Source organism: Pelophylax lessonae (genome assembly GCF_965119305.1).
Source record: "Pelophylax lessonae genome assembly, chromosome: 7".
NCBI classification, from domain to species: domain Eukaryota; kingdom Metazoa; phylum Chordata; class Amphibia; order Anura; family Ranidae; genus Pelophylax; species Pelophylax lessonae.
Window position 1 is genome coordinate 180275501 of NC_138774.1, and position 13721 is coordinate 180289221.

The following is a 13721-nucleotide window of genomic DNA, read 5'->3' on the forward strand; positions in this document are numbered from 1 at the left end:
CATACACTCACACTTGGGGATGGAGGCAACTGGACATTTTTATGTGGCAAATCATAACCCCCCTTCTTTTTTTGTATAACATGTTTGCTATTTAGAAAATAGAGACTTTACAATCACTTTTACATCCATAATTTTAAATTTTATCAATTTTCTTTTGAGGACAGAAGCTCAAACCTATTTTTAATACCTGGATTTCACCAGGGGACATCGTATAGGAAGAGAGATTGATGACCTGATTTGTTTAGGTTGGTGAATAAAACATGAAGTTTAGACCCCTATTCACACTACTGCGACTTGTCAGGCGACTGGTCAGCCTGACAAGTCGCGGTCCATTGTGTGCTACAATGGACTCAATGACTCAAGTCGCTCCGACTTGGAAAAGGTTCCTGTACTACTTCGGGGCGACATTGGAGCGACTTGCATAGACATTCATTATATGAAGTCCGTGCAAGTTGCGCCAAAGTCGTGGTGCACGCGACTTCACAGGTCGCCCCCGAAGTCGTGTCGCGTTAGTGTGAACCGGCACTTACTGGATATATTTATAAACATGCATTCCTGATTGGCTCACGTTTGAAAAGGATCTCACACACTTCTATAAATTGCAGGTTTTTTTTTTTTTTTTTTTTTTTTTTTTAGTTTTGCAGATTTAGAAACTTGATTTGTAGTGTTTTTTTTTTTTTTTGTGTGTGTGCTGTTCCTGAAAAATATTTGTGGGATTTCTCAGTTTTTTATCGGTTGTTCTTGATGTATTGTTTTTTTTTTTTTTTTTTCTTGTTTTGCCCCCTAGTGTTGATATAGCCCTTTTTACACTTGTGCGACTTGTCCTGGGACTTGGAACTCCATGATTTCCAATGAGTACTGTTTAAATCTGTGCGACTTCAAGTCGCAAGAACTTCAAAATCACTGCTCTACTTTTGGCTGATTTTAATGCTTTTGAGGTCCATAGACATAGGCATTGATTCAAGTCCAGTCAAAATTGCAGTAAAATCGTGCGGCTTTTAGGTTGCATAAGTGTGAAAGGGGTCAGTAAAGCCAAAGAAATGCTGCTCTAGGTAAATGACCGACTCTCACATGTTAACAGAAACCCAGGCTGCTGCACAGCTCATTTGTGAGATTGAGACATGCAAAAATCTGGAATATTTCTGCACTCCTTGGTAACTTTATTGAAGTATTAAAATCACATCACAGGTATGGCAGGAACATAAAGGGTAACACATTTTACACTAAAGTCAGCGCTTACTCAAGCTGTTTGAGTAAGCTCTGACTTTAGTGCGAAAAGCGTTACCTTTTATGTCCCTGTCATACCTGAGATTTGATTTTAATACTTCAATAAAGTACAAAGGAGTGCAGCAATATTCCGGATTTTTGCATGTCTCGAAGTGTGAAAGGGACCTTGTTCCGTTAAGGGTTAAGTATAAACCTAGTTTAATTTTTTTTTTTCCCCCCATAAATACATTGGGCATGCAAAGTAGCTGAGCTGCCTTTTCTGGATGGACCGGTCAGTGGTGTGTGTGTATATATATATATATATATATATATATATATATATATATATATATATATATATATATATATATATATATATATATATATATATATATATATATATATATATATATAGTAGCTGTAATACATATAGTGCAGGTATAGCACTAAGACGGGCATGAAACGCATCAACCTTGCGTCCCCTACTGCTATTTCTATAATGTTGCTTGCCATTTTAAAGATATGCTGGAATAAAGGGGGGGGGGTTTGCTACTGAGTGGATTTGGAGTGTGTGGAATGTACTTGATTGTTCTATGTATATTGGCAGGTTGGGGCGGGTTACCCGCACACTAAGTATTTTGTAGACTGACTTGGGGGGCCTTGCACAGCATTCTAGTGTGTCTTTGAGAAGGACTGCTTTTCAATACATTAGTAACGTTGGAATGCATATTTAATTTATTTTTTTTTTTGGAGAGGTGATGTAAAGGTGAACTAAACCTTTAAATGGGTTGTCTTAACCCTATAACTGCCACTTTTGCTAGGCAGCTTGGTCTGTTAAAGGATGTTGGGAATTTAGAGACTTATTGGACTGATCAACAGCTAATATAACTGTGCTAATGCTTGTGACAGACTGCATTTTATTATTTTTTTTTTTTTTTAAATTTTGCCCATAGGTCAACTTTAAAGGCCAACTCCACCTTTTCAAAATTTTACACCTGTATTTACCATGTAACATGTTGCTAAGCAAGCTTTATCGTTCATTGACGGACGCAGTTCTTTGATCCATATTAGTAGGGTTATACTGCCCCCTACAGGAGTTGGACACCAGGCAGAAAAAAGTCCTGGCTACGCTTTTGGGCAGTCCCAGAGGGTACACCCTCTCTCTCTTCCTGCATAGGATGTCAGTTTTGATCTGCCTGTCATTCTCCCTATATGTTGATTCATGGAGACAAGTGGTACTTCGTCTGGATCCGTCCCCTCCGAGGGTGGTTTCTAGTGTTCACTTGAACAAGGATATTGTATTACCATCTTGTGTCTTAAGCCCTTACATCCTGCAGAATGTGCATTGCATACTCTGGATCGAGTTCGGGCACTCAAGGTGTCCTTGGCAACTACTGTCGCAGCGTTCCTATTTGGCCGACAGCCCCCCTACTCCGTGGCGTGGGGTCCTGTCAAGAAATGGCGCCCGTCTGTGTTCCCGGTATGGTGAGTAAATGTTCCCCCCCCCCAGCGGATTTTGGGGTGGATGCAGGCCCTCTCTCTGGGACGGTCAGGCCCTCACATTCCTGGGTTTCCCTCTGTCCTGTTACCCCCCCCCCCTCTTCTCCACCCTCCCACCCCATGTGGGGGACTGTTTGGGCCTACCTGAGCCTGGGGCCTAGTGTGCATGCCACATGGGGAGCTGGTGGAGTGTGCCGTCCACGCCACTCAACGATCGTGCGGGGAGGGGGGGACCTTGGTGGGGTTTTTCTGAAGTGGATGGGCGTTTGGGGGGATTCCCCTGTGGGCCCCCGATTCCCGCACAGGGCTGCCATTTTGTTGTAGCCTCTGCTTCTATGGAGGTGGCCATCTTGGTACACCCTTTTTTGCTATAGATTTTTTTGCTGTGAAGGCCGGTGGAAGTGCCTGAAGGACAGTGAGTCTTGAGGGTGGTCTCTCACTCTGTGGGGGTCCCTTAGTGCATGCCTGACCTCCGGGGGGCACTGTAGAGCTGTGGGGGCTTTTTTTTTTTTTTTGAAAATTTGATGGCAGGTTCCTTGGGTTAAGTATGGACTTTGCAGGCCATTTTTTCCCACCTGACCCCCTCACGGAGGCCGCAGGGCCTTCCAGATCTCCACTGTCCAGTGCGTTTTCGGCAGTTCGGGCGCATTTGGGCCCGGGGGTGGTGGTAGGTCCGCTAAAACGTTTCTCCACCTACCCCTGCCTCATTGGCTCAGCTGCCGCAGACGTGGGCCTTCCTGCTGGGTCTGTTTCCTCGCGCCCTGTCTCCTCGGATGATGAGGATGACATTTCCACCTCCCCTGCTGCGACAGGTGCTGGTGGACGCACTGGCTGTTTTCGGTGCGTGGCACCCTTCCAATTTGGGGGTCGCAGCGGCGGCTGCTGCGCCTAAGGCACTCACATGCCACCCGCAGCTGCACATTTTGGTGGCTGCTCATGTAGGAGGGGACTGTCTGAGACGTTCCCCTGGGGTGTCTAAGCGGCCGTTAGACTTTGCCCTTTTGGGGGAGTCTCTGGTACAGAGGACTGTTCCGCCTTTAGTGGACGTACGGTCTCTAGCTGAATGGGACTACCGTTGTTCCGGTGGAGGAATCCCCGTCCTTTAAGGACTTGGATAGGATGGCACAGGCTGTGGCCTGCGCTCTGTACTCCCTGGCGTAGTCTGCACTGGGAACAGTTTGTTTGCCCTTGCCACGCAGACTCTGCCTGATGGGTGGAGTCCCAACGCAGTGATTTGGTGTGGGGCATGTCCCTCTTGCCCTGGAGGAGCTGTTGGACCAGCTGGCGCAGGGGCTGCATTTTGTTTGCGATGCCGCGCTGGTCGAGGCTCCCTTGTATAGTCACCTTGTCGTTTTCGGCGGTGGTTGACCGGAGTGTTTGGTCTGCGGATCAATCTTCTAAGAAGGTCTTAATGGATCTACCTTTTCAAGGGTATCGCCTGTTTGGTGCTGCCCTGGATGACATTATTTAAGATTCTCACAGGGGAGAGAGTGTTTTTTCTTCCACAGGCTGTCAAAGGTAAGGGCCTTCGTCGCATTTGGGGTTCCTCCCTTTCGGCTCACAAACCGTTTTTGTCCCTCGGGGACAGTCGATGTGGCGAAGTCCTTCCAGACTTCCGCGTGGGTTGCAGACGACCCTGGTCTGGCGTACACGAGATTGTGTTTTTTTTTTTTTTTTCCCAGACCTGCAGACAAGGCCTACTCGGCTTGAAGGTGCTTCCTCTCCCATCTGTGGGGTTGGGGGAAGTTCTTGCCGGTCAATGACCTGTGGCTGGCCCGGATCCCAGGCTGACTGAGTTCAGGAGGTCATGCGGTCCAGTTGCAAGATCGAGTATCGATCTGTTTATTTGCAGTAAGGTTTTTCCCTTCCAATGTACGGCTGTCTCCAGATCGCTTACAGGCGCTCTGTGGGGTAGTTCTGGTTCAACAAGCTGGACCTACTGGTCATTTGATGGTTCAGATCACAAATTCAAGTTGGTATTGGTTCACACGGTGGTGGCTTCTCTACATCAGGGGGCTTCCTGGCCTCCATAGACATCAAGCTGCCTACCTTCACATCCCGTTATGTTCTGGACAGCTACGGGTTCTCCGTTTTTTGCCTTGGGGAAGGATCTCTTGGTATGTGGCATTACCCTTTGGTCTCGCTTATGCTGCTAGGGTCTTCACGAAGGTTTTGGCTCCGGTCCTGTCACTGTTGCAGCGTGAACTACCCTGGTTTTCTGGCCGTTCTGCTTCTCCGTTTGGAGTCCCCTATGGTGCTGTCACCGTGAGAACTCTGGTGGAGTTCAGGTGGGTTCTGAACCTTCAGAAATCATCCCTGGTCCCTTGCGTGAGCCTGGACTTTCTGAGCTTGACTTTGGACTCCTCGGTCAGGGTGTTTCTCCCTCCGGGGTCAAAACTCTTGGCACTTTAGACTGCGGTCAACTGTTGCTGTCCCGCACATGGTCTTCCCTTTGGACCTGCATGCGAGTTCTAGAACTGATGGTGGGTTTTTTTTTTTTTTTTAAACAGTCCCTTTCTCTCAATCCCTCTTGGTGATCCCCCCAGGAGGCAATCCTTCTGGAAGGTGACTGGAATCCAAACTCGCTGGGCCGGGTGCCCAGGGAGTCTTACTCTGGAATCCTTCCTCCCCATCTACTGGACAATTGTCGCCACAGATGCAAGCTTGTCCGGGTGGGGAGGAGTCCTCGGTAGGTTCTCTGCTTCGGGAGTATGGTCCCTGGAAGATCCAGGTTACAGCTTATTGTCCTGGGGCTGAGCGTGATCCAGCTTTGCCTAGTTCACTGGATCGGGCACCTGCAGCTGTCCGGTGCACTTTTAATTGACTGCGCTGCCACCGTTGCTTTTGTCATTCACCAAAGGTGTCCTTGCATCCTTGGAAGTGATGATTCTCATTGGGCAGAGCACCTTGTTCCGGCTCTATCCGCTGTGCCCTTTCCAGGTGGGGAAAATACACAATTCATCCAGAGTCGTTCCAGCAGTTGTGCCTTCGTTTGGGGGCACTCCGGACATGGTCCTTTTGGCATCGCATCTACAGGATAGTGCAGAGTTCGTGGCCCGCTCCCGGGACCCTCTGGCAGGTGCAATGGTGGCACCATGGGTTCTGTCATGGACAAGAACATTCGCTAGGTTCAACATGTACGTTGCTGTGAAGTTTGGCGTCACCTGAGCAAGGCTGACGCTGGCATGAGCGTGCAAGAGTGCTCACGGATGGGCCGAGGTCAGTGTCAGCTGCTGTCTGCCTTTCCTTTTCTCCAGTTGCTGCCAAGAATCCTTCGCAGGATCGAGGCTAAGGGATTTCGTTTATTTTTGTGGCTCCGGACTGGCCTTGCCGAGCTTGGTACGCTGACCTGATCATCCTTGCCGCTGACGCTCTTTCTCAGGGAGGGTTTCTTCTCTCTGGGGCCAATCTCTCGTCCTGCTTTACGGTCGCTGGCTTGCCGGCTTGGCTGTTGTAAGCCAGGTGTCAAAGGACAGAGGGTTGTCTGCTTCGGTGATTCCCACCCTGCGTAAAGCGTGGAAAGCGTCTTCTATGATGATTTTGTTTTTTCATCATATCAGTCACGTATTGCATGGTGAGTCTTCTTGGGCTCCTCCTCGCTCTTAGTGGCTGGATCTTGGCTTCCTTCAACGGGGGGGGTTGTTCAAAAGTTGGCCTTGAGTACTGTCGGGTCAGGTTTTCAGCTTTAGTCATTTTTTTATTCCACAGACCCTGGTGCGGAACTTTTTTCAGGGGGTGCGACACTTGGTTCTTTCGGTGTGACCTCCGTCGCCAACTGGGGACCTTGGTTTGTGCAGTTGATTATTCCAGACCCTCCTTTGCATGTATCGAGGGTATCCCCTGCTTACCTTATTGCAGAAGTTGGCTTTCTTGGTTGCGGTCACTCTGCACGCAGGGTGTCGGCACAGGCGACATTGTCCTGTTGTTCTCCCTATATGTTGGCTAATGGGGCCAGGTGGTACTTCATCCAGATCTGTCCTTTCCTCCGAAGGTGGTTTCTAGTGTTCACTTGCCAAGAGGCCATTGTGTTGCCATCTTGTGTCCTAAGCCACCTCATCCTATGCAATGTGCGCTGCGTACTCTGGATGGAGCTCGGGCACTCGAGGGGTACTTGGTGACTACTGAGTCTTCCCAGAGTCAGGTTCGCTCTCTGTGCTCATGGATGGCCCAAGGACAGGGCTGCCTGTCTGCTGTGACTATTTCCAGGTGAATCGGACAGTCGTGCAGGCTTCTTCATTTATAGGTCAGGTCCTACCTTTCCCTGTTTTGGCGCTTTCTATTTGGGCGCCTAGTGCTTCCTGGGCTTTTTGCCATAGAGGCATCTGTGCTTCAGGTTGCAAGATGACTAACTACCTGGTCGTTTGTTCACACCTTTGCCACGTTTTATAAGGTAGATGTGCTGGCATCTGCAGATGCCTGCTTTCGACCGCAAGGTTTTTCGCTGGCTGCTATTTGGAGGGCTTTTTGCCTTCCTTGAGAGTGTTTACTGTTTTCAGGTGGGCCTCATCTTTTTTTCTGATGAGTCCTATGTTGCCTGGTCGGCTAGGTTTGGCCTTGGGGACTTATTCTTTTCTGCTGTTCCCACCCCTCATTTTATGGCACTGCTTCCGTCAATGAATGATAGAGAAAACGGGATTTTTGACTTACCGTAAAATCCTTTTCTCAAGTTCATTGATGGACGCAATACCCGCCCCTCTATTTTGAGTTGGGTTGGTGATACTTTCTGACACTGCTTTGATACAAATCTGACATCCTATGCAGGAAGAGAGAGGGTGTACCCTCCGGGACTGCCCATAGGCATAGCCAGAACTCTTTTCTGCCTATTGTCCTCCTTTTGGGGGCAGTATAACCCTAATATGAATCAGAGAACTGTGTCCGTCAATGAACTTAAGAGAAAAGGATTTTACAATAAGTCAAAAATCCAGTTTTATTTTAATTTAAACCTTCTATAGTTTTGCAGTATATTGATTTTCAAAGATCTGAGATTAGGAAAGGCCTACCCAAAAAGCTATTCTATTTTTACCTACAGATCCAGCATTACTTTTCCACAAAAAAATCCATTGCTTACATTAGAGTGCCCAGGGTCCCTCCCCAACCCCATGTGATCAGCTTTATATAAATTAGTTCAAGATGCTTCTCCTGTTTCAGGAGACCCAGCCCTTAAGGGCCTATCCCTTTTACCTTGATGTGCGCAAATCTGGAAAGCTGCATCCAAATTCCCACTAAGTGTTGTAGAATACCTCTTAAAAAAAAAAAAAATCTTATATTAAAATAAACCCCTCCTGTGCGGTTCACTCCTCTGTGTCCAGGAGAGTACTGGGGCAGGGGGGCAATTGCCCCCTGGGCCACTTTGATGCCCTGTAAAAAGGCTGCACCGCTTCTGCCACAGACATGCCTAAAGGATTCCTGGTGAATAGAAGTAAAAAGTCCCCACTGCTGACTTAGTGTGGGATGAAGACAAGGACAGACAAAGGCTGTATGGTCCATAGAGACCCAGCCCCCCGCTTCCTCTTAACAGAATTTGATAGCAGCAGGAGCCAATGGCTTTTGCCTCTGTGCCCTGTGGGTTGAGGAGCACAGGCTAACGCTGCTGCAGGTGGGCGCAGTGCTGGATTGGGATAGGACTCGGGTAAGCATATAGGGGGGTGGGGAGTAGTGGGACATTTTTTTTTTTTTTTTTACTTTTAAGGCTAAGTTCCCCTTTCCTAAAAAAAAAAAAAATAAATGCACATCTTTTTGGATTTAAATGTGTATTTTGCCCTGCAGCCTGTAAAGCATTGAACATGCGATCAGCCGATTCTGGGTGTAATGCCAGGATTCTGCAGATTGCCAGCTGTCTGCCTGGCCCCCCCATGCGTGCAGACAGTTACTGCACTGTAGGAAGAATCCATAAACTACTAAGGCACTCATCAGTGCCCTTGCAGTTTAATAAAAAAAAAATCACTGCTCTTCCAGTCCAGTTTAACTTGTGAGATGGCTTCAGCCTTACACCACTCCACAAGCCATGCCCTCTGACATGTTTTTCCCCACCCACTAAGGGCTTAGTCATAGAGGTCACAGTTTAATAAGAACTCTTAAGCGCAGTGCTGAAATGACAGGTGCTGCTTGTAATTCATTCACAGGGAGCTGTGAATTAAAGGTGCCCCTGTGGGCCCCAAAGGTGGGCTTGCTTTTTAATGCAGGGGATGCATTAAGGTAAAAATGTATTGGCTTTAGAACAATTTTAACACCTGAAGTGCTTCGCTCTTATAATCCAACAGTGTCCAAGATGTGTACAGTCAGTAGGTACTCTTTCATATATTTTGGCAATGAGGTCTGGATTAGCCTTTTTCAAAAAAAGTAGTTCAGGTATTAGGTCAAGTTCCCCATAGACACTAATACATTCTGGCCGCAGCTAGGGGACTTATTCCATTTCATTGGAAGCCTGCAGTTGTCCTATCTCAGACACATCTGTTGGACATCATATATAGGCAAAAAGGAGGATGGGATAGGTTGGAATTAATTCTCAAACACCCCTCTTGATACATTTGACAATTTTTAGGGAATTGAGTATATGACGGTATACAATCCGATGTGCTCTGAATATCCTAAATCTAACAACATTCTATATATTGTGCCTTTCTCCTGCTGCTGCCCTAACTGGGTCAGTAACTATTTTTCCAGTTGTCTACAATCTGTCCTGTGTTTCTGTTTCAGTGGATTGTATCTGGCTCCGAGGATAATTTGGTGTATATCTGGAACCTCCAGACCAAGGAGGTTGTGCAGAAACTACAGGGACATACAGGTAGGACAAGATATTTGGGAAACTAAGATAAAGTATACATTTAATCTACGATATGTTATACTTATGTCACTCTTTAGTGGATAATGATTGACCGCAGATGGCCAGTCGTTGGCGCGCTTGCCTTGCAATGTTAGTAGTCTTTTGTACAGCTTGGTTTAATACATCCGAGCTATACAAATGTATAATATATATATGTAACTATTGTGAGTGCATTAATGTTAGCTTCTCTGATGCAGAGACTTTTCCAGTGTTTTCTGTACAGCACTGCAGGATCTCGGAGCTTAATAAATGTGATTGTGTTTTGACATAATGTTCGTGTTTGTAAAATGTAACAAATGTCACATATTTGCTCCGTTTTGGTCTATTTGTTTAACCAATGCACAAAAAAAAAAATCTGATCCTGCTAGAAATCCAGTCACTTCCTAGTTTCCTGGTAAGTTTGCCTGTGCTGCTCTGAAATCTGAGGCAGTTATCAATCTTCCCTGTTCTCTGTGAACCGCAGAACACATCCCCTGTGTTGTGTTGGTAAAAAATATGTTGGTGTTTTGTAGTCCTAATCTATTTCTTATCCAAAGGTTATGGTGCTGCATTTGCATTCGCTATCCAGAATGTGAAAGAAAGATGACACCTATGGTGTATCCCCCGTGCCTAATGGGATAAATTAATGGAGCATAGATTAAGATGTGAGCAGCAGCTATAGGGATAGGATTACGGTGTCAAGAATAGTCTTATGGGTCAAGACTAGCTACAGTGCTTGCTAATGGTACTTAATGCAATAATTCAATATTCAAGTGTTGATCCATAAATTAGTGCAATGATCAATATATATGACAATAGTGCAAATAAATGGTAAAAAAATAGTTAATTAAGTAGAGTGCAATGGGTTGAGAAGTCCATCAACATTAGTGACAATGGTTAATAAGAGTCCAAATAGTTCCTTATGAAAATCTTCCAGTCTTTAAATCAAAGTGCAAGTACTCAGTGCTTAAATTATCCAATACGACTCGTGACTTAGGTGGTATAGGTTCCCTTTTCCAGTGATATTGTAAAGATGGGTCACTTACCAGAAGTAATGGGTCTTATGTGCCATATAGCACTAAGACCTATCACGCTTGTAGGCCCTCAGAGCCAAGTTGGGAATTCCCTTGTGCCGCGCCTGCAATGGGGTAAAGGATGGATTCCTCCTCACCTTTTTCCTCTCATCAGTGTGGGGCCAGGGTATGCAAAGAAAGAATTGCTCCAATAGTGTAGTAAATTAAAATTGATTATTTCCCATCCATGGGTGTTAAAAACATCAATATACACACTGAGTGACATACAACCGCTGACTTGCAGAGTGGCGAGCGGAGTGTTAAGGCTTGCGTTCCAGCTGCGTGGTTGTGTCACGATGTGCGTTCCAAAACTGATGCGTTTCGTCACTTCCTGTGAGGTTATCAAAGTCATATAACGTCACAGGAAGTGACGAAACGCACCATTGTTACTAATGTTGATGGACTTCTCAAACCATTGCACTCTACAACTATTTTAACATTTATTTGCACTATTGTCATATTTATTGATCATTGCACTAATTTATGGTTCAACACTTGAATACCCACCTGTATAGTGCATACAATATGCGACCTTTGCTTTGATATATATTGATTTATTTATTCATACTATCAATTGTTTGCACATTCATTTATCAACACAAGTATATTTATACAATTTATTTGAATATTGCACTAAGTACCATTAGCAAGCGCTGTAGCTAGCTCTCCAGAATGTACTTTCATTAAGAAATTTCTAATTGCATGTAGATTTAAAGTTTTTTTTTTTTTTTTTTTTTTTCCACCCCCTCCAGATGTCGTCATTTCAACAGCCTGTCATCCTACAGAAAACATAATTGCTTCAGCTGCACTAGAGAATGACAAGACCATCAAATTGTGGAAGAGCGATTGCTAAATCCCCTCATTAGACTGTATCCTCCAGAGGCCTCTAAACCCCCTGGGACACAATCCTGTAAAGTGTGAATCGGGATTCTGAAATGTATTGATTGTGAAATTTAGAACAAAGAAGGAATATCTTGCAGCCTCAAATGTATTTTCCAATCCACGTTATACCTTGCCAGCAACATTTCATCCACCGTCTCCATGCCAATACTCACTAAAGTTTGCTTGTTCTGTCTACTCTCGGCTTATAATTTTTGGTCCAAAGATGTTGACAAGCAACGAACGAGCTTACCAATATCAGCGTTTTTTTTTTTTTTTTTCTCCTGTTCCTCACTTTTTTTATTTTTTACATTTTTTTTTTTTTTTTTTTTTAAGAATGTATGTATTCCTTTTTTTTTTTTTTTGGAAGTAGCTTGATCATTTTTACTTACTACAGATTTCCAATAGATGTCAGATCTCCAACCTGCACTTATTGGGGGATTGAATGCGCTCACAGATCCTTGTTATACAAGTTTTGCGAAAGAGGCTTTAACTCGTTTCCCTGTTTTTGGTTTTCTAGTCAAATTCAATTCAGCTGTTGTGACCAAATGAGGTTGCTGGTATCACAGTTGGGTCTTCTCGCCAGACAAATCTGTGGTTCCTGTGGTTGTATGGTTGTATAGTTAGGTGTTTTGTTGCTATGTGTTACTACAGAGCCAATTCTGAAGCCTTTGAGTGGAGCAGTGTGCACAGACTGCACCACCAGACCCTTCAGCTGCCACCAGCTTTTGGCACTGGAGGGGGGAATCCCATCTCCTGTGTGTTGATTTTATGACCCCTCCCTTCTTTTAATTCCATCATTTTTTCTTTCCCTTGCTGGGTTATTTAAGGGTGGGAATGGAAGGGTGAAACATAACAGATCCCGTTGTAAAAAAATAAATAAAAAAAAAATCATTGTATAAAGCAGCGCTGTTTTGTATTTTGGAAATTCATAGTATTGTATTGCTTATGGCATGAGTCTGTATTCGGAAATTTTTTTTTTTTTTTTTTTTATATATTTTTGTCAAATTTTTAGTTTTTTTTTTCCTTTCTGACAGCATACAGATCCATAAGCTGTAATAAAGAGGTGGGTTTTTACGTGACTTTTGTCTGTGTGGAAATTTTGTTCAGCGTGCTCTTGGTGTCAGTAACACTCCGAATTCAATTATGGGCTAACAATCAAAATGAATAAATTCAAAACACTTCCCCTTACCACCTGTACACTGTAATGGAGGCTTGAAGAGGGAGTGGTGTCACTGGAAGCCAATCAATATGTTGTAAAGCAAAGTTGGTATGTGTTTCAAACACTGGGGGAGGAGGTGTTCAGGATGAGCCAGAGCAAGATATTTTCATCAGTGCTGTTACAGCCCAATGAGCCACCTGGGAAAGGGAAGGGGGGAGGGGAATGCAGAAAGTTCCAGGGTTTGAATACTGGTCTCATCCTCTGAAGTGTAGATAGAAACGATGCCTGAAAAGAATTGTGGCAGGTAATATGTAATACACGTGTATTCTGCCTTTTTGCATGGCGGTCACTTTAACCACTTTAGCCCCGGAAGGTCTTGCCCCCTTCCTTGCCAGGCCATTTTTTGCGATACGGCACTGCGTTGCTTTAATTGACAATTGCACGGTGGTGCAATGTTGTACCCCCAAAAAATTTCTTTATTTTTCCCCCCACAAATGGTGTTTTCTTTTGGTTGCATTTGATCACCTCCAAAATTTTTTTTTTTTTTTGCTATAAACAAAAAATCCAACATTTTTGGAAAAAAAAAATTTGTTTTACTCTCTGCTATAAAACCCATCCAATAAAATGTAAAAAAATCTGATTTCTTTATCAGTTTAAAGTGGAGTTCCACCCTATTTTTATACTTGCCTCCATCTTCTCGCTCCGGGTCACCTGAAAAAGAAATGGATAATCGCATATTTTTTTTTTTTTTTACTTACCTCGTAGCGAAGAAAATATACTTACCTTACTTCCTTCTTCCTCCTTCCTCGGCCGCGGCCCGTCGTCACTTCCTGGCTCTGCAATGATTCCTGGGAGCTGGACGTCATAGCTCCCAGGAATCATTGCGCCTGCACCGGCCCCGACGTCAGTTCCGGGTCGCGCGCGTCATCCCCTTCTAAACAGCTTCTGGGCATGCCCAGAATCTGTGGAGGGATGACGCACGCGACCCGGAAGTGACGTCGGGGCCGGCGCAGAGCATCGTGGGACCAAAGAAGGCGGAAGAAGACGCCGAAGAGGACGCGCTGGCTTCAAGCTGCCCACATCTGAGATGGCAGCGCTG

The 13721-nt window shown here is 45.1% G+C and overlaps 1 protein-coding gene across 2 annotated transcripts in view; it reads left to right on the top strand.

Annotated features, from left to right (window-relative positions):
• WDR5 (WD repeat domain 5) overlaps positions 1–11747 on the top strand; it is a 108306-nt gene extending 96559 nt beyond the window's left edge. For both annotated transcript variants that reach the window (XM_082264326.1, XM_082264327.1), the window contains exons 13-14: positions 9403–9490; positions 11334–11747. In XM_082264326.1, the coding sequence (XP_082120452.1) occupies positions 9403–9490; positions 11334–11434 (189 nt within the window). In that variant the 3' untranslated portion in view covers positions 11435–11747. The remainder of the gene's footprint in view (positions 1–9402; positions 9491–11333) is intronic.
• Positions 11748–13721: the final 1974 nt, after the last annotated feature.